The sequence below is a fragment of the Piliocolobus tephrosceles genome, chromosome X, assembly GCF_002776525.5.
Source record: "Piliocolobus tephrosceles isolate RC106 chromosome X, ASM277652v3, whole genome shotgun sequence".
Lineage (NCBI taxonomy): Eukaryota > Metazoa > Chordata > Mammalia > Primates > Cercopithecidae > Piliocolobus > Piliocolobus tephrosceles.
Genome location: NC_045455.1, coordinates 84,380,403 through 84,402,456, shown reverse-complemented (window position 1 = coordinate 84,402,456; position 22,054 = coordinate 84,380,403). Strand labels below are relative to the sequence as shown.

The 22,054-nt window shown below is 39.0% G+C and overlaps 1 protein-coding gene across 2 annotated transcripts in view; it reads left to right on the top strand.

Annotated features, from left to right (window-relative positions):
* The first annotated feature begins 1,552 nt into the window (after window positions 1-1,552).
* The window catches only part of RXFP2 (relaxin family peptide receptor 2), a 77,635-nt gene continuing 57,133 nt past the window's right edge, over window positions 1,553-22,054 (top strand). The window contains exons 1-2 of one of the 2 annotated variants that reach the window (XM_023208673.2): window positions 1,553-1,733; window positions 21,030-21,176. In XM_023208673.2, coding sequence (XP_023064441.1) covers window positions 1,685-1,733; window positions 21,030-21,176 — 196 coding nt within the window. In that variant the 5' untranslated portion in view covers window positions 1,553-1,684. The remainder of the gene's footprint in view (window positions 1,734-21,029; window positions 21,177-22,054) is intronic. The other variant, XM_023208674.1, reaches the window with a different exon arrangement.

Below are 22,054 nucleotides of genomic sequence, written 5' to 3'. Positions count from 1 at the left end.
ATTTATAATTATTGATTTCTGAATGTTTGTGTTAATATATTTCAAAGATTAACATTGAAAAGCCTCACAGAAAGGAATAACAATACCATGAAGAAATCTAATTTCTTTGACATCTTGACATTTCTTATTTCTCCAAAAATTACATTTTCATAGAAAATATATTTGTACTTCAAATAGACTTATGATGGACAATTCATGGTATTTAATTGCACTTAAAAACTCATGCTCAAAATTTCAGTACCAGAAACTAGCATCCATCATCTCAACAGCAAAACACAAAACATGAGAAAAACTAATCATTCCTTTAAGTGAAATAAGGTAATTTTTACCTAAAAAGGCCTCGAGGTTAGTGAGGGAAAAAAAGATGCTTGAAATGTAAGAAAAAATCTTGAAGTATTTCTTTTCATCTTTATTCTCTCTGTTGCTTTTTCTTTTGATTTGAAAGATCAGATGAGACCACATATAAATGTATCTGGGAGGTGTCTTAGGGAATTTAACTCACTTCTTAAAAAGAGAAAAGAACTAAATACATTATGTGATAAATACAGTATTTTTTATTGTAAATTCTGTTTGAATCCTTGTTCTCTCAAAGGCTACAATGAAAGAAAGAACAAGGAAAACCCCATATTTTATGATTTGTGATGATAATAGTCACCACAAGATAGTTTTTTCAGTGTTGTTAGGACACAGTTAACAACAATATATAAGAGAATCTGCATCGTTCAGTCACAAAATCTTCTCTCCAAATCAGAACTACAAACTGTATTCTAGATAGATATTTCCCTGTTAGTAAAATATAAACTCAGACACAGAAATTCTACATCTTTTTGGAGAAGTCTTAATGATTACACTGGGATCAACAGAATCCTACAACCAAAAGTCCCTTTTTATACTTTAACTTGTACTAACTATGCTGTTGAGAAAGCTGCTTTCAGGATGTAAGAACTAAATTATAATTAGTGTTTTCTAATAGATGTGCAATACAGAGCTGGAAGGAAGAATAAAATTATTCACTTCAAGAAAAAGGAATATGATTATGGGAGAATTATGTGAAGTGAAAATATTGTATGAATGTTTTACAGTAATTATTTAACACAGCGCCATATATTTATCTTTTTATATGTCATTTGAAAAAATTTAAGTATATTTGAATAGAAGTGGGTGTTCTTTGTGTATCTGTAAGTAAGCAGCTTTTTGACATTTGTTTATTGCATGAAAATATAATTGTAAAGAGTTTCATAGCCTATTCCGTGTAAGCCTATATCCTTCATATTTAAGAACTTCGATATATGTTTGGATTTAAATAAGAGCAAATTGTTGTACATGCTTTGGAGGAAAAAAAAATTTTAAGTGATTAAAAAATGTTTCTTATCGAATAATACCAAAGTCCTATTATACCTCCTTTTACACACCATAATGAATTAGTGATCAAGAACACAACTGTAGATTTAAACTAAAAGAAAAAAAAAAGAAAGAACAAAAAAGACAGCCTGCATAGTGACAAGAATCCGTCTCCCCTCATGCCAGTAAAGTTCTAGCTGTGAGCATGCTCAGAACATGGGAGGCACTGAAATTACTACATCAGAACTCCTGCTGAGGTATGAGGAGGATACGTCTAATAACTCAATTGCTGTAAACCTATGATTATTTTTCTGGTTTTAAACATCTCTTCAGCCTCAGATTGATGACAATGTTCTTTCTACTTCATTTCATCGTTCTGATCCATGTCAAAGGTAAGGCTGCTACTTTCTCGCTTTAAATGAGTGCAATTCCCAAAAAATACATTTCTATGTAGTTCTATGACAATTGTAAAAAATGTATTGGGGTGTTAAAAAAAAAAAAAAACGGACATCAAATTTGCCTTGTATTTGTCATTACCTTTCATTGCTTTTAGTCCCATATAGCCTAGTAATTTTTAGATGCAACAAATTTTTCATGGAAGCATGCCTTTGTATGTTATTAAAGCTGTAGATAAAGTATGTCAAAAAACAATGTTGACTATATCAATTAAAATGCAGAAAATATTTTTGGCATTTGTTTTAAAAAGTATGACAAATTAATAAACTAAAATTGTGTTTTGTGGAATTTCAATCTGTTGAAATATGTCCATAAAATTCACGTAATTGTTAGTAACTATCTTGCGTTAATGTAATTAAACTGGGAACTCCAAAGCCACAGGCAGATCTAAAAAACAGTATCTGTCTCTGAGAGTAAACCTCTCTAAAATAAAGTTATTAAAAGTCTATAAAAGTGCATTTACTTAGAAAATTTTCTTTTGTTTTTAATTTGTGGAAATTTTTATTTCAGTCAAACTCTTAATTTTCAAGTTAGCACCATTTTCATTGTAAAGCTCACCAAAAAATAAAACTTAAATCTTCACTTGCTTTTAAAGAAAAAGATTCGTTGTCAGCCTATACATTCATAAACAACCTATAAATCATACCCAAGGTTTGCTGAGGTTTATTATTATTCAAAAATGTTTATATTTTAATTTGTATTTTTTCTTAAAGAATTTTGATAAACCTCTGAGAATAAAGGTTAAAATTTGAAATTATTTTTATTTTCTGAAAAATTCGTTTTAGGTTTTTTAAATATTCAGTTTTATTAACTGAATTCCAAGTGAATATTTTAAATCCTGAAACAAAGTGCAATATTTATGAGGAATTATTTTAAAACTTCTAACAAACAAAAGATTTTTAAAAGACTTAAAATATCTAAATTTTATTTTGAATTTAAAAGAATACTAAAACTTTACTTCAAATATTTAAAATACATATCTCCATACACCTAGCATGACTTTTATTTTATATTTTAATATATCTTACATGAAAAACTTAGTATTAACTAAGAAGAAGCAATATGTGAACTCACCTGGCATGCAATACAGTTGTAGCAAGCAGTCTATTTCTTTATTTAAGGTCCTATTTAAGGTCCTACTTCAGAAGTTCATGTTCTATCCATATTTGAATATTCAATTTTATACGATTTTAAGAATATACAGCTACAAAGTAGGTTCTTGGATTTAAGACAAGTCATAGAGATCATCTGTGCCCTTTAAAAAACTATTTAATGTACAGGACTGTAACCATAGTTTAACCAATTTTACTATATTTTTGCTTTTACACATGATAATGCATTTAATTGATTTTGCTTAAACCATTTATGAGATGAAAAAATCTACTACTAAAATAACATTTTGTGATTTACCATAATGTAAAGTCACCCTTTCAACTAAAAACAAAAATTCAATTAATAATTGTCGTTTGATTTTATTTCTAAGTAAAAGCCATATTTCAAACTCCTAGTACCAACCTAATAAATATTTATTGATTAATTATAATCTCTGGGAATTTTTATTTTCTAATTTTGTATTACTGTTGACTACTAATTTAAACCTTTATGTTTAAAATGATTTCTTTTCAAAGCAAGACACATTAATCAATACTTTGACATTTTATTGCTACTTACAAAAATAATAGGATTTGCTCTATAATTAGTAAACCTTTTTTCTTTTTCACAATAAAATTGTGGACAATTAAAATGGTAAGGCTTTTCATAGTAACCAAAGAAAGCTCATTTAGAATTGCCTAAAAGTAAGGGTCGTCTTTTTAATTTAAATAATATTTGTGACAGACTCTTAGGCCAGAGCTAAACAAAACAGAAAATTAGAAATGATGTGATCGTCTGTTCTCCTCTGATCATTATCACTCGGGAGTGTCTAAGGAATGAGTGACTGACGCCTTAAGCTACAGGCACTAATAGACAACTACGCACGTATCTTATTATTATTACATGTATTTTATCATTAATTTATTCACTGTGTATCTTGGTTAACCACCTTCAAACTACCTTTTAAAAAACATTTCTTAATGGGCAAATTAAGAACCATATTACAAATTAAAAACATGGGCTTATGTAGGAAATTAAAAGCATGAAGTATTAAGGCTGCTACTTGGTAACTAGCAATTATGTTTTGTGGAATTTCAACCTGTTGAAGTATGTCCATAAAATTCAAGTAATTGTTACTAACTATCTCGCATAACGTAATTAAACTGGGAACTACAAAGCCACAGGCAGATCTAAAAACAGTATCAGTCTCGAAGAGTAAACCTGTCTAAAATAAAGTTATTAAAAATAACTTTAAACTTTTAAAAAACATTTCTTAATGGACAAATTAGGAACCATATTACAAATCAAAAACATGGGCTTATGTAGGAAATTAAAAGCATGAAGTATTGAGGCTGCTACTTGGTAACTACGAATTGCTACTTACTCAAGTAATTTGCTTAACCTCCAAAACAGGTTATCCAAAACCGGGCCCGAACAGTATTTTGAGGGGAGCAGTGTTTGACTGCCCCCTAGTGGCCAAGCTCAAGGAACGCCTGGCATGGTCCTTCCTTAGGGATTTCAGTTTCACTTGGCCACTCTGACTTGAGAAAAGGTTTTCCGTCTGAATTTTAATTTCACACCTTTATATTCATGCTGTGGACAGTTGTGAAAATCAAGTATATTTCAGGCCAGTCATCCCAAAGACTGACCCGCTTGCGGGCTGAATGAAGCCCACTGTGAGGGAGAAGGAAAAAGATTGGGAACATGGGAGTTAAAACCTTTAGAGACGTGTTATCCCAGAAGACGCCAGCTAAATACACCTCACAACAGATGCTTACTCGTGTGCTCATCTTACTGTGAATAAATATGACCAGATGTAATCAAAGAGTTTTAAGGCCTCTCACTGGAAGTGACAAAATTGCCTGCCATGTGAATTTCAGAGGCAAAATTGGGATGCTGCTTTCTAATAGGTTGATATTGAAAAATGGCACATTTTCCGGCCCGGCGCGGTGGCTCAAGGCTGTAATCCCAGGCTTGAGATCACTTTGGGAGGCCGAGACGGGCGGATCACTAGGTCAGGAGATCGAGACCATCCTGGCTAACACGGTGAAACCCCGTCTCTACTAAAAAATACCAAAAATTAGCCGGGCGAGGTGGCGGGCGCCTGTAGTCCCAGCTACTCGGGAGGCTGAGGCAGGAGAATGGCGTAAACCCGGGAGGCGGAGCTTGCAGTGAGCTGAGATCCGGCCACTGCACTCCACCCTGGGTGACAGAGCGAGACTCCGTCTCAAAAAAAAAAAGGCACATTTTAATTTCGGAATATAGATATAGGAACCCAAATAAAATTCAGTTAACAAAGAATGGTTTTGTATAGTTATGCAACAAAAACTGCACCTAATTCTTAGGAGTACATATCTATTTACGGGCCCAGAATGGCTTGGTTTACTTATTTGGTCAACATATAACTCAACATTCTTTGGGTAAAATGAGTGTGCTTGTTTCACATGTGAAGTAGTAGTGGAATTAGAGGCCTAATTATCTAAAAACAAAAAATAAGCTTCTCATGTGCTTTACTCACCTGTACTTCCAGGTGTTTTGTATGTATTTTTAAAAATTAAGTTCGCAATGAAGGTCAATGTTGCTATCAGAAACGTGCCCTGAAGCCAAAATAAAACAGCTGATTCAACAGTCATGTGATAAACAGACTTCTGAGTGTTTTAAGATGCAAAAAGAATTGAGATTGTAGTCAGGCGTGGTGGCTCACACCTGTAATCCTAGCACTTTGGGAGGCAAGCAGATCACTGAGGTCAGGAGTTCGAGACCAGCCTGGGAAACATGGTGAAATCCCATCTCTATTAAAAATACAAAAATTAGGCAGGCATGGTGGTGCACACCTGTGGTCCCAGCTACTTGGGAGGCTGAGGCAGGAAGATCACTTGAACCTAAGAGGCAGAGGTTGCAGTGAGCTGAGACCGCACCACTGTACTCCAGCCTGGGCAACAGAGCAAGACTCCGTCTCGAAATTTAAAAAAAAAAAAAAAAAAAAAAATTTAAAGAATTGCGATTGAAAATATAACTTTATTACAAAGTAAAAAGCCTTTACAATATGTTCACTGTGATTGATAAAGTTCTAGCCCTCCTTTCCCATCCTCCCCCTTCCCACTGTTCTGACTCAGGCCCCGTTGCTCCTGTCCAAGCCTCTCTCCTATCCTTCCCACCTTTATTTATCCTCCCCTCCTCCCTGCCTTTGCAGGCATCTGTCTCAGATGCTCTCCCGGCCTGTCTTCCCTCCATTTTCATGTCTCGCCCTCCTACCCCCATCCCTATCTTCCTGGTGTCCTCACCTCTGAAATCTCCCTTCTGCTCTCCTTGGGTCTGCTCTTCAACTCTCTTGCTCTCTGAGTTCCTATCTCCTCCAGCTCTGCCTTTGTACTGGCTACATCACATTCTCGGTAACTCTCACACCTGCTCCATCCTAATTGGTCAATTCTGGCTTTTCATTTCCACCTTGGAATACATCTATCCCTCAATTTGCCCCCTTTCTCAAGTATTCCTCTCTCTAATCACCTCCTGTCTTTGCCGAGCTCCCTCCCCAGGGGCTTCCTGGATCTTCTTTGTCTCCCTCTTTTGGCCTTTGCCTTCTTTCTATTATTTGTCTCTATCCCACAGTCTCCTGGCCTGACCAGTGGTCACCATGTCTGTTGCTTGCTAGAATACATGCCCAAACACCACCAAATGAATATTGTATCTCTGTATTATTTCCATACTAGTGTGCTCTCTTTTTCTAGGTCCAATGATTTGTCTACAATTCTAAAATCCAGAAAGCTCAGAAAACTGAGTTGATCACCTTTGCCTACAAAATCTGGTCAGAATTGGCCAGGAGCTATTTAGATTCTTTATGCACTTATTGTAAAATTTCATACATTGTGCTATAGAAAAATGTTCATGTGTTTGGTTATGGAACTTTGCCCCAAGCCAGTAGGAAATGTTACATAGTTCATAGCATATGCATTAACTTTCTAAAATCACAAAAATATTATAAATTCTGCAACATATCTCTCCAAAGCATTTCTGCTATGGTGGTACAGATCTCTATTAGCCATGCCCCTCTACAGATCACCAACTGTTCTGTGCCATATTATTCTCGAGTGGTATAATGGCAATTTTATTTGCCCAAGGAAATTCAGTGTTAATAGAATGTGTCTGATGAAGGAAAGATAGTTTTAACTAATTCTCCTTTTCTCTGATTCCAGTTTATTTTCTATTCAATCGCTAGGTTATTTTTTTTTTCAGTGACTATATTTTTTATCCCGATCATTCCAACTGTGTTTAAAGCTGTCTGTTTGGGGTTTCATAAACTTTCATTCTTATTTCATGATATCTTCCTTCCATTAGTTCTCTGAGAATTTTAATCATGCAGAGTTTAAACTAGTCTTTAAGCTCTATCAGCAGGGCGCGGTGACTCATGCCTATAATACCAGCACTTTGGGAGGCTGAGGTGGGCGGATCACCTGAGGTCAGAAGTTTGAGACAAGCCTGGCCAACATGGTGAAACCTTGTCTCTACTGAAAATACAAAAATTAGCCGAACATGGTGGCACATGCCTGTAGTCCCAGCTACTTGGCAGGCTGAGGCAGAAGAATTGCTTGAACCCAGGAGGTGGAGGTTGCGGTGAGCTGAGATTGTGCCACCACACTCCAGCCTGGGTGACAGAGTGAGGATCCATCTTAAAAAAAAAAAAGAAAGTTCTATCATCTCTTTCCCAGGTATGAATTCCCCCTTTTTGTGGAGCCCTGGACATTTCATAAAGTTGGAAGAAAGCTTCTCCTGCATGCAGCTCCTCAAAGTAGTCTCAAAAGTAATTCCACGTAGCCCAGGGAGTGTTCAGATCTGAACTGTCATATATGTTAGCATCTCAGAGACTTTGCCTGTGGGTGATCCAGTTCCAAATCTCATGCCCATTTGCAGCGGTATCACCACTGCTTCCCCCGCTGGCCATGAGCAAGCATTATTTAAATCACAGTCTTTGGTGGTCAGAGTTATTCCATACCCCATGCATTGTCAGGGGCTCAGTCCCAGCGGTTGACTTCATGCAGATCCCAGCCTCTGCCGGTTGGGCTGCACTAAGCCCCTTTCTCAAACTGGCATTGAACCCAGTTCTGATTGTTTCTCCAGTCCCAGCTCCTTGCAGAACAAGTGGCTTTACGTCCTCTTGCAACAGTGGCTTTTTCTGAATCCATGTTCTATGGAGAGCTTTCTCTTCTATAACCCAAATGTTTCAATGGAAAAGCATAGTATCGGTTTTTTCTGTGTCTATGAGAGTGTGATGTGAGAGCATATTCAGGGTTTTCTCACAATGGATGACATTGATCCAGAAGTTCAGTGAAGAAGGTAGCTTTTGTTCTTCAGATTGTACGTCTTCAAAGATAGGACATGGGTGAAAGTACACACACCAGAGATCTGGAGTCATGAAGTAAAGTGCTACACAAACGTTAAGAGATTAGGAGACGGGAGGCAGCAGAGCAACAAGGATGCTGGATTTGGGGTCAGCAAACCCATGTTCAAGTCATAGCCTTGACCTTGACTAGTGTTTGGCCTTTGGCATACCAAATAACTTCTGCGCTTCATCCGCAATACTTACATAATTATCGAATTTCCAAGAACCACTTGTCATGGTGTCAGAGACACAGATTCCACAACTCCAGCCCCTGAGGATTCAAAAGCTCTGTGGTGGGTCATGGGCTCTGCATGTTCAGGAAGCGGCCCAGGTGATTCTGATAAACCTGTTCAATGGACCACACAGCTGGAAAAACTGGTCAAAATATACATGGGCTTTTTTTTCTTTGAGGTGCTAATTTTTGTTATATTCGTTGTGTGTGCCAGGACTGATAACTGAATTCACCTGGATTGTTTGACACACTAATTCTACTTGAAACGGTGTTTTAAATTTGGAGGCAATAAGGACAAACTAAGTATTTGGGAAGAGAATATCTGAATCTACATTGTTTAATTATCAATAGAAAGTTTCTTAACAAATAGTATAGTTCAAAAACTGCAATTAATATGCTAGTTTACCTGTAGAGCAGCCTTGATGTTAATTACCACTCCTGCCTTTAAGAGAAATTAATAAACTCATAACACCAATGGCTAAGGAAGAATCTCTTCTGGTTTGGGGCCAGATTCTACTTCTTATCTGTCACCTGGCTTTCATTATCCAATTTTTTATTCGATTATAGCTCAGCCAGTAGACATCGGACAGGGTCATTGCCTCTCTCTCTTTCTGTTATTCACACCTTGCCTGGGACATTCTGTTTCAACCCCATAGGCTAAAAAACAGTGTATCTATTGCTGTAGATATTTCTACTCCTAATTTTCTTTCATGTAAACCCATGTTATATAAGAGATGTAGAAGATACTGATTCTCTTTCATTCTGCCTTAAGAGCCACTGTAAAAATATTCCCTTAAAAGCTTCAACATTCAGTCTGAGGGAGAGATGATAGTCTTTACGTAAACTTTCTTATATATAGGAAAAGGAAAATAATCTACACTGAGTGTTACGGGAAAATCTTTTCCCTTATTTGAAGCCATTTCCTTTTTGGCAGTTTCCTGTTTCCCACTTTAAAACGCCGCTCTTACTGTAATAACTAAAGTTAAAATTAACCACTTGGAAAAATAAGGTGCCCTCCCTAAAAGCACAGGGTTGTGTACATGCTGTTATTTTTGTTCATTTTACCTGTGAATTGTAAGTTTTGAAAAGAATAAAGCATGAGAAAATTACCTGTGCTATGACCCGATTCTCAAAATTATATGGGCCACCTTACTCCAGCCTACATAGACTCCAGCTGAAAAATTATGAGAGGTCCTTTGCCATCGCTCCTCTTCCCTAAAAAATGGCTTAAAAAAAAAAAAAAGAAGAAGAAGAAGATGGTGCCAAGCAAGTTTTTCACTTAAAAAACTAAACCATTGGTGTAAGATAAATGAAAAAAAGAAAATGAGAACAAAGCTTCTATCATATGCACTCAACCCACATTGACATCATCGTCAGCAGACGTATGCCCAAGTTTGGCCTAAGCTTCTGAAGTGGATTAGCACTGAAGCACTGATGTGCTCTCCACTCCCACGTATGGAGCTTTAGGTCTATGTGGCTCACTGACAGAAACAGCATTGCTATTCCTGAACATGTTATTTAAGTTCAGACAACAATTTTTGAGGCATCTGCTTTATACTAAGAACTGAAAACTTTTCTAGCCATTGAATCAAAATTAATAAATTCCATTATTTTTAATGGCAAAAACCGCAATTTGTTTCACACCAGCTTAATATAATACTAATAAATATTACAAAGAGGTATGTGCAAGATGGTTTGGGTAGAAAAAAGGGAAAGTTTGTACTGAGGAGTGCTTTTGAAGTCTCAGTAAAGCTTTTGCAAAAATGACTTCTGAGATGATTATCAAAGAAATAGGAAATAAGGAAAACAGAACATGCTACAGTCTTAGTATCTGGAAATATAGAGCATAGAACATGCTATAATCTTAGTATCTTAATTATCTTAAAAGTTAGGGCTGCAAAGAATGTTTTCCTAACTGAATACAAGATAATTGTAAAAAGTGAAGGAGAACTGTCCACTGGCCCTGCTTGATCTGAAATCACTTTGGATGTTGTAGTTTGCTCATTTTCAAGACTATATAGTACGTCATTGAGAAACATTCCAGAAATGTTTATCCATTTTATTTTTCAAAGACACTTGGATTGTTTCTGGCTTGGGGCTATTGTGAATAATGCTGCTGTGAATATTCTTGTAAGAATCTCTTGGTGCACATGTGCATGAATTTCTATCGGCATTTACCTAGAAGTAAATCTACTGACTCGTAGGGTTTGTACAACTTCAAACTTAGTAGATACTGACAAACTGTTTTCCAAAGCAGCTGCTCCAATTAACACTCCACCAGTGTATGAGAATTTGCATGATTTTACATCCTCACCAAATAGTGTATCATTGGGTTTTTTATTTTTAAATTATACCCATACTAGTAATCTTAGTGATATTTTATTGTGGTTTTAATTTGCATTTCCCTGATTATGAATTAGATTTAATACCTTTTCAGATGTTTTTTGTCATTCAAATATCCTCTTTTGTTCAGTACCTATTCAAGTCTCTTGCCCATTTTTCTATTTACCATTCATTTTTTCTTTATTGATTAGTGGAACATCTATACGTTTGCTAATTACAGACCCTTTGCAAATATCCTCTACTCTGCAACTTGTCTTTGCACTCTCTTAACGATGCCTTTTTAAAAAGACAGAGCAGGCATGGTGGCTCAAGCCTGTAATCCTAGCACTTTGGGAGGCTGAGGCGGGCAGATCACGAGGTCAGGAGATCGAGACCATCCTGGCCAACATGGTGAAACCCCATCTCTACCAAAATACAAAAAAAAAAAAAAAAAAAAAATTGCCAGGCATGGTGGTGTGCACCTGTAGTCCCAGCTACTCGGGAGGCTAAGGCAGGAGAATCGCTTGAATCCGGGAGGCAGCGGTTGCAGTGAGCCAAGATTGAACCACGGCACTCCAGTCTGGTGACAGAGCAAGTCCCCATCTCCAAAAAAATAAATAAGAAGACGTTCTTAATTTGTATATTGTCTAATTTAAGTATCGTTTCCTTTATGATTAGTGCTTTTATTTGGTTTTTCTTCTTTATAGTTTCCTTAACACATCTACCTCACAGTCATAAAGAATTTTTTCTTATGTTATCTTCTAGAAACTGTATTGTTTCACCTTTCATATTTCATCTTATTATCTATCTAGAATTGAGCATCACCTCACCCCACTGCTCTGTAGTACAAACGTTTACATGTGTGTCTCTCTTTTTCCAAACTTTCTATTCTGTTCCATTGGTCTGTCTTTCAATCTTTCCACCAACATCACACTGCCTGAACTATTGTACCATTATAATATGTCTTGCCATACAGATTATGAGTCCTCTCTCCTTGTTCTCCTTATTCGATGGTAGCCTGGCTCTTCGTGTTCTTTTGCATTTCCACATGCCTTTGAGAATCAACTTATCCATTCCCGCACACATACTTCTGGGATTTTTACTGAGATTTCTTTGAATCTATAGACTGATTTGGGGAAAGAATGAACATCTTTAAAATATTGCCTTCCACTTATTTAGGTTTTTAATGTCTTTCACTAATAGTATATACTTTACATAAATGTCTTGCCCATTTTTGTTAGATTTATTCCTAAATACATGACACTGTTCATGCTACACTAAGAGGTGTGATTTTTTAAACATTTCATTGTCTAATAGTTGCTGAAATATAAAAATACAATTGACTTTATAGAAACTTTGCAAAATTCACCAATGCTAAAAATTTATTATTTTAATATTCACAGTTATATTATTTATGAATAATAACAGTTTTATGTCTTCTCTTCCAATACATATGCCATTAATTTACTTTCCTTACTTAATTCCATTGGCTAAGCCCTCCACTACAACAATGAATAGACATAGTAGTGGTGGACACCATCAATCTCAAAGGGAAAGCCTTCAAAACCTCACTTGTATGCTGTGGGATTTTATAGATAACTACACTTAATTAAATCAAGTAAGTTACATGCTATTTTTGGTTTGCATAGTTATTTTAAAGTCAGGATCTGGCAGTGCCATCTCTGGAACCTCTCGTAAACAGAGTTAAAAACAAGTGACAAACTGCAAGAAAATATTTGTGAGTTACAGAACAGAGGACTAACCTCCCTAAAGAATTCTGGTTGCATTGCCAGATTCCGTTTTCTCACACATGGTTCCAAAAACTGGTCCTGACTATTGCTGTCAGGAATGAAAGTTTCACCGTCTCATCAGCATGAATTAGATGAAAGACAATCTTTTCAAAGAGATACAATTTTCATAAAGCCAAATGTATTCCTTTGAAAAGATTATCTTTTCTTCTCCAGACACATTCTCTCTAATTTTTAACAATAAAATACTACTTTTCTAATAAATCCATGTTAAAATATATGGTAACTCAAGAGTTTTAAAATCATCCTTATTTGACAAAGTAAAACATCAGTAACTTTTGGCAGGTTTCTCTAAATTCTTTCATTGAATTTATTTGGTCTAAGAAATGCAAAAATCTAGAAACCTCTGATCTAACGCATGTTAGAGATGTCAGTGTATTGACAAAGAAAACGGAGCTGATGAATTAAGGAGATAAAGAGGAAGAAAAGGAATTTTTAGAAAATACGGAGGAAAAAAAGCTTTCAACCTGGGGACCAAGGTTGGATGTGTCAAATGCAGAAAACCAAAGCAAGGTGAGGACTATAAAAGAGCCATTGGATTTAGTGTCAAAAAGGGTGACAGTGATTCTGGTGAGAAGAATGTCAGCAGAGCAGCAAGGTCAAGGTGGAAGCTATGGATTTAAGAATGAAAGTGTGGTAAGGAAGTGGAGATATTGACTTACTTGCATGGTTCTTCTGAGAAATTTAATTGTGAAGGAGAGGAGAGTATATCTCAGTTTTATAGGCAGGCAGATATAACAGGATTTGGGTTGGCTGACTGGTTTATTTGTTTTGAAGATGGGAGCTGTACAATAGAGAAACAAAGATACTGAAAATAGCTGGGTGGGGTGGCTCATGCCTGTAATCCCAGCACTTTGGGAGGCCGAGGTGGGTGGATCACCTGAGGTCAGAGTTCAAGACCAGCCTGACTGACATGGTGAAACCCCATCTCTACTAAAAATACAAAACAAATTAGCCAAGTGCGGCAGTGCATGCCTGTAATTCCAGCTACTTGGGAGGCTGAGGCAGGAGAATCATTAGAACCCTGCAGGCGGAGGTTTCAGATAGCCAAGATCATGCCATTGTACTCCAGCCTGGGCGACAAGTGTGAAAATTCATCTAAAAAAATACATATATATATGTACATATATGTGTATATATATGTGTGTGTGTGTGTGTGTATAAAATATAGGAAAGAAAGGAAACAATGCAGAGTCTGAGAAAGCGAGGTCGAGTGGAGTACAGAACACAGATGGAAGGCTTTACTATGGGAAGGACAAGAGGCCTTCATTCTTTGTGCATCACAAAAGAAGAATCCAGGGACTTGGTCTAGTCCTGTGTAGTTTCCATACACTCAGCATGAGCAGTCTAGGTGGATGGTACCCACGCTTATGTGAGGTGGGTCCTGCCCAAACACACGCTGCAGCCTCGGATGCAGGTACATTCATAAGTTGATGTGAACAGAATCTGGGATAATTCCCACTCAGAGGAAGAAGAACCAGTGAAAGTTCCATGAAACATAGCAGTCAATGAATCAGAGAGGAATTAAAAGAGAGAGGTGAAGGGACCAAGGTAGCACCTTCTCTCCACATTTCCCAAACCAAGTTCCCATCGGGCTTCCCCTTGCCTGTCTCCTTCACAATCCCCCTTTCCATGGTCTTCTCCCCTTCACCCACCACACTGCTCATTCTCTCCATTCACTCGCCTCAGGAGAGCTTTAGGAAGAAGGTAGTCTCTCAACTCATGCAGAAGGAGATGAATTTTACATACTGAAAGATAAGATTTTTCATCTAAAATAATGCATTTGTAAAGGCGGAGTTTTGGCAGTTTACCAGTCAGCAGAAATAACACTTTTGGAAGGGAAGTCTTCCTTCTTCCCTTAAATCCCTAATAACCCACCAACAGCCACAACTTCTGTTTGTGACCCACATAAAGGCACGCAGGCAAGCAGGATGTGGGGCTGACCTCCATCCCTGGTAAGGATGATGTTGGCAGTTTGAAGTTATCTTTCTTTCCAATATAAATCAAAATGTATTGAGTCTACACTCTGTTCCACGAAGTTAGGCATCATTTCCCCAAATCTGTCTTTCAAACATCAGGCAGTCATCTGAAGAAGGAGGGGGCAATATTTTCTGCCCCCTCCCCCACAAAAAAATCTGTGAGTAGGGTCCTGAGGGACGTTCGCCAGCATAAAGTGGTGGCTTCGTCTCAGAAGAACATGACAGAAAATAGAGGTTGGGAGAAATTCCGTTAGGGCAGGAATCTCTGAAACGGAAAGAAGGTGGGGTAAATACATGTGAGTGAAACTGGATCAAAATTCTGAATATAATGATTGATGTGGCCAAGAAACACCATCCAGGCAGGGAGTACCAAACAGTTGCATGAAAGGGTAAGACTGCCAAGTTTGGAAAACAACAACAACAACAACAACCAAGAGGCCGATTTCTCTTCACCTACCTTAACATAAAACCCTCTCCTCATTTTCTTCAAACAAACAACAAATCATCTACCCAACAAAGGTGGACTTTTAGTAAAATTCACTCTTCACAGAAGTAGGAGGTGCTCCGGCCAGGTGCACTCAGCTGATGGAGCTGCTTCACCTTGGCTTCTAGTGGAGCTGCCCAGGATGGTGCCGCCCCCATCAGAGATCCCAGCCCCTGAGTTCCAGGTAGCAATGGATGCTGTCTGCCTTGCTGACTGACAACAAAACGCAACACATAGTAGGCACTTAGTTAACACTTTCTGGATGCTAAATGAATGTTTCCTCTGGTACTGCAGTTAGTTGGCTCTCTAGAGCAGACGGCACAGGCTCCACCGGCAATTTCTATAGCCCCTCTGCAGCACCATTGCCATCCCTGGTGACCATGTCGTCTGACTTGGGTTAGACACCACTCCACCTTGGCGATGCGCTCCTCCTTGGCCTATATCCCCCTGGAGCCATCGTCCCTGGTGTTAGAGACAGAACATCTGGCTGAGAGGATACAGGCTTTCTTCAGCTTTATGTAGGACTAGCATTGGCAGAGAAATAGAGAAAGCAAAAAGGGACTTGTATATCTCCATCAATTCTTTTTTTTTTTTTTGAGACGGAGTCTCGCTCTGCCCCCAGGCTGGAGTGCAGTGGCGCAATCTCAGCTCACTGCAAGCTCCGCCTGCCGGGTTCCCGCCATTCTCCTGCCTCAGCCTCCCGAGTAGCTGGGACTACAGGCGCCTGCCACCGCGCCTGGCTAATTTTTTGTATTTTTAGTAGAGACGGGGTTTCACCGTGGTCTCGATCTCCTGACCTTGTGATCCACCCGCCTCGGCCTCCCAAAGTGCTGGGATTACAGGCGTGAGCCACCGCGCCCAGCCTGTATCTCCATCAATTCTTAAACTGAGGACCTGAAAGATGATTCTCACCTGTTGCTTCCCAATAACCCAGGGAAAGTGTTGATGGCAAAATATAGTAAAATAGCCTTGGGCAGCAGTCCAGTTGGCTTTAAAAGGCCATCTGAACGTCATTTTTAAATCTATTGGCACAGACACGTCCAGCATATTGACCAGAAGACAGAAGAAGGGCGATTACTGAGCAATTCTCTTTTACATGCTTGAGCCTCCACTCAGCTGTATGTTTGGCAGGGGTCCTATGGAAACCACTGCAGAAGCCATCAGCACTGCTGTGATGCAGGCATCCTCCATTTTTATAATCCTCAGGCTTCAATAAAAACTGTCTCTTCCCACTTCCACAGATGGCAGGAAGAACAGACAACAGCATACACTTTCTACAGATAGCTAGTGATGCTTTTTTCACTATGTACCAAGTACAGCAGGGGTTCTAATTATTATTTAATTTGTATAATGACAGAGCGGAATGATAAATGAAGTGCGTGAAAGACTAAACAATATTTTCTCATCAGAATAACAGCCTAAATCTGCTGCCTTGGGCAGCTTAAATTTTGAAAAGGCTTCTTCCTTCAATTCCTTTTTTTAAATTTCTAAATGGCTCATTAATTCACATGTTCATTTAAAAAGTACTGAGCACCAAGTAAGACACTAACTTAGACAATAGAGATATAGGTCACAGAAGGAAAAGGGTGGGGAATACACTGTATTCATTTATTCTCCTTATATATAACATTTGTGCTTTGAAATGTCTTCAGGAAGATGCCACTCGGGTGGAAAACAGGGAATTACGAGAAATGCAGTTGGCAGGTTCTATTCATACATGTTCAGTCTCTTCCTCCCCTTCTTTGTCCACACTTGCTAGATGCAACTCAATTGTTTTTCTAGGGAAAAGGAAACCATCTTGACACCTTTTATTTATGACAGTTGATCGCTTGTTTGCCCCTGTCGCCTAGACTTTCTGCATATGTGAGATGGGCATTTAGTTAGGTCCAGCCCTCGAAGAACTCACAGTCAGCCGGGCACAGTGGCTCATGCCTGCAATCCTAGCACTTTGGGAGGCCGAAGTGGGTGGATCATTTGAGGTCAAGAGTTCGAGACCAGCCTGACCAATATGGTGAAACCCCATCTCTACCAAAAATACAAAACTTAGCCGGGTGTGGTGGCGTGAGTCTGTAGTCCCAGCTACTGGGGAGGATGAGACAGGAGAATTGCTTGAGCTCGGGAGGCGGAGGTTTCAGTGAGCCAAGATTGTGCCACTGCACTCCAGCCGGGTGACAGAGCAAGACTTCATCTCAAGAAGAAAAAAAAAAGCAAAAACAAAAAACAAAAAAACACAACTCACAGCTATTTTTATAACAAATCCTGGAAGGAAACACCACATGCCACCTTCAAAGGATCCTACTCACAACGCCTCACCTCTCTATTTCAAAATTCTCTTTAATCGAATGCTTAATCGCTTCTTCTAAACGTTAAGAAAATATTGTTAGGAGGCTGTAAGGACATTTTCCTTGGTTATTTATCATTTATAGTCCTCCTTCAGCTTTCAAAAGAGATTTGAAATAAAATAAAAATCATACATGTGATATGGCTTTTAAGATGGAATAACATAAAGTAGGGGAAGCTTTTATTTTGGTCACTATTATTTCTTTCAGAGAAGTCACATAAAATATCTTGAAATGCTGAGGCACAGCAAGCTTCCATTTTACATAGAGCTTCCTTCTTAACATTCTATTTTCTTACCTTGTATGGAAATTGCCTGTGTGCCGACATTAACCCAGGGTTACCATGGGCCAGGCGCTCTCCCCACTTCATACGCATCAGCTTGTCTGTCCCCGAAACACACCCACAAGGGAGATGTTCTCATTAATTCTATTTTAAATGTGAAGAAACTAAGATTTAAAGAGGTTAAGTAGCCTGCTCAAGGTCACATGGCTAGTGAGTGGCAGAGAGAATTGTAATCCAGGTCCGAGTGTCTCTGAGGTGCATTATCACTAACGAACGTGTTTAAATAGTAGGTCACATCCCATTAGGGGATCATGAAATCAACTGAGAGGCACGTGATTCCTTCTCAACTGAATAAGATAGAATAGCAAGGATCAAAGCTCATCCCACATAACTTTAAAAGAGAGCTATTTCAGGAAAATTTTTTTCATTACGTGGATGTGGGTGTGGGTGTGGGATGAGGGTGTGTGGGTGTGTGCTAGTGTGTGTGGGTGTGAAAGTGAGTGTGGGGGTGTAGGTGTGTGTTGGGAGTGTGGCTCTGGCTGGGTGTATGCTGGATTGTGATATAAAATATATTTCTAACTGTAAATTACTGTCTTAAAAAAATGTCTAAGCCACTACACGAAGATATATTGACTCTCTCTCTCATTGATGTTCCAAACACAGGAGGACTACTCATTTTTATAAATCTGCCTCCTACAGAAATCTTTACAAGCAAGAAGTTGAGGGATTTTAAACTCTATGACTCAGTATGCCTCTCCCTGCGTGAACAGGCTTAACAAGCCAACCCCAGCGCCAAGGAGCGGAGAAGTCTTCCTAAAATAGTCACAGATTTGACTGGTCTTATGCCTAGCTGCCGAGAGTAAATCTTTCATCCACTACTGTAGCAATAGCGAGAAAATAATTTTTGCTTTTGTAAGAACAAAACGCCAACGAGCAGGAAAACATCCAAAAGCCACGCTCTGAGTCTTCCTCCTCAGTCAGAAAAGACCCAGAGGTTGTGGCCACACCAGCCTCCGAGAGTGTGCACCAGCTCACCCGGCTGCCCCCAGAGAGGGCCAGAGGCTCTGCTTTTCCGTGCTTCCTGGATCTCCAGGGTCATCAGGACTAAATGACTCAAGCTGAAATGATCTACTCATCCTCCCTAATGACATCACTGAAAGCTTAATGTGCATTTGTAATTCAGACGTAGCTTTAGTGCCTAAACTCCAACTCCTGCCCTTTAACAAATGACATCTTTGTTAATGAGAGCAGCAGGTTCTATCTCCTTTAGGAGAGTCTCCTGACGAGCCTCAGGGGAGGACGTCTCTCTACAAGGCAGCACTTGCTTGGAGGGCTCAGGCCTCACAAGGGCATTTTTCCCGGCAATCAAAGTAGACGTGCCTTCATGTTCTCAGTCATTTCCTCATCTTTATTTGGGGATATTAATGCCAACCGTACACAGTTGCCATTAACATCAAATCAAGTAACTAGGAAATGCCCAGCACAAGTAGATGATGTTCCTACTAAAGTTTGTTCCTTATCCTTCGGTATGTTAAAAATATTGTCTCCCACACAAGCCCAAGGGAATCCCAGGTCATGATGCCAGCCTTCAGTGGCGTGGTTAGGAGCACTTTGCCCACATCCCTTGCTCCCTTCGATGAGTCATGCCGACCTATAGCCATTCTTGTGTCTACACTCTCCTTAAATCAATTTCTGTGAAGTTCCAATTTTTTTTGAGACTGAGTCAAGCTTTGTCGCCCAGGCTGGAGTGCAGTGGTGCCATCTTGGCTCACAGTAACCTCAGCCCTCCAAGTTCAAGCAACTCTTCTGCCTCAGTCTCCTGAGTAGCTAGGACTGCAGGTCTGTGCCACCATGTCTGACTAATTTTTGTATTTTCAGTAGAGATGGGGTTTCACCATGTTGGCCAGGCTGGTCTCAAACTGCTGGCCTCAAGTAATTTCCCCACCTCGGCCTCAAAGTGCTGGGATTACAGGCGTGAGTTACTGCACCTGGACAGAACTCCTTTTTTAAAAATACATGACTTCTGTAATTTTATTAGCCAAATTATGAACATGTCTCTTTATTTTCTGAAAAGTATTCTCTCAAAATTGAAAGATATCTCTTACATCTAAATTGCTAGAATTGTTTTGGTCATCCTAGCCATAGATATAATACTTTTGTAAATGTCAATTATATTTCCTTTCTTTAATTTCTTATTCAACTCAGCAGTTATTCAACTCTCACTGGTCTTTTCTTATGTACCCTGCACCAGAAGATTGTTTCTAACTAGTCCAGATTTATGCTCCTTGAAATGCAGATTCCTGAATCGATTGATAGTCTCGTAGTACAATGGCTAAGGGTGGGCCTATGGAGTCAGAGGGACGATTCAAAGCCACTCTGTGTCACTTCCCAGATGAACCACTGCACACAAGATATTTAACTTCCCTAATCCCAAAACATGAAGGATAATATCGCCCATACTATAGGCTGGCTGAAAGATTAACAATGAGAACCACTGTGTGAAGTGTGGCAAACAGTAGACCCAGTAGACACCATAGATGAGTGTTCAATCTTCAATCCTAGTTTCCCTCATTCTAATGTGTTTCTGGATTTCTCTCTAACTCACACTTAAACTCTCCTTTTGCAGGTATATTTTTATCATGTCACCTCAAATCTTTCTTGTAAAAGATTAATAAGTAAATAAATCGACCCATTTGACCCTATTAGCTCATGGTTTTACCTTTCTGTTTTCAAGGGTAGATGACTCCTTGATTCCATACAAAACTAGGATAATACATCTGGTTTTGTTTATGATTACCTTGTGGAAGTGAATTCAAAATGAACCCTGATTCTGTTCTTGATATAGCTGGTATTCGGTGTGATTATGGCTGTTTAAAATGTTACCATCGGCCGGGCGAGGTGGCTCACACCTGTAATCTCAGCACTTTGGGAGGCCAAAGTGGGCTGGTCAGGAGTTTGAGACCAGCCTGGCCAACATGGTGAAACCCCGTCTCTACTAAAAATACAAAAATTAGCCAGGCGTGGTGGTGCACGTATGTAATTCCAGCTACTCAGGAGGCTGAGGCAGGAGAATTGCTTGAATTTGGGAGGCAGAGGTTGCAGTGAACTGAGATCGTGCACGTCAGCCTGGCAATAGAGTGAGACTCCGTCTAAAAATAAAAAATAAAGTTGTCATTAAGAATATTATTCAAAGAAATTGTGCACTAAGAATAACACCAGATGAACTTAACTCATATAGTTCTTGTGAAAATTAAATGGGATAACACAGAGAAAGTCTGGCCATGGTAACACTTTTTTTTGTCCCTCTTTCATGTAGATTTTGCACTGACTCAAGCTAGCATGATCACTCCTTCATGCCAAAAAGGATATTTTCCCTGTGGGAATCTTACCAAGTGCTTGCCCCGAGCTTTCCACTGTGATGGCGAGGATGACTGTGGGAACGGGGCGGACGAAGAGAACTGTGGTGAGTGCTCCCCTTGGCTCCCCTTGTGTTCCTCACTTTATGAACACCCCAAAACTGTGGGTCCATTGGATAATGATTGTGATAAACTAGGAAAACTGATTTGGTGTTCTGTAGGGACTCCCTTGGAAACACAAATAATGATTCCCTGATGTATTTGTGATAACGACCTGAATTTTTGTATATTGAGGTTGCTTAAGTCAGAAATGCAGTATCATAAAATGTTATATTTTATAAAAATAAAATTATATTTGAAAATCTACTTCAATACTCATATTTTAATTTTAAGGGGCTTTCTATGACTACCTCCTTATGGCTGGTAATTTGGTTCAGCTTCAAGAATATTCATAAAGTGGCCAGGCACGGTGGCTCACGCCTGTAATCCCAGCACTTTAGGAGGCCAAGGCAGGTGGCTCACCTGAGGTCAGCAGTTCAAGATCAGCCTGGCCAACATGGTGAAACCCCAGTCTCTACTGAAAACACACACAAAAAAATTAGCTGGCCGTGGTGGCAGGTGCCTGTAATTCCAGCTACTCAGGAGGCTGAGGCAGGAGAATTGCCTGATCCCAGGAGGTAAGGTTGCAGTGAGCCAAGATTGCACCACTGTACTTTAGCCTGGGCAACAAGAGCAAAACTGCAACTCAAAAAAAAAAAAAAAAAAGAATATTCATCAAGTGTGAATGGGTCTAGCTAGAGAATTAACTGATAGAACGGACCTATACTGAGTGCCCACTATGTGCCAGGAGCTCTCCAAATCACTGGGACGCAGTGAGCTCAAGGGAGACAAGTGTCTTGACCTTGTGGAGTTCACATGGATAATGTGAACTAAGATGATGATAAACCTGTATGTAAGGAATTAAATAATCTGAGTGATAAGTAAG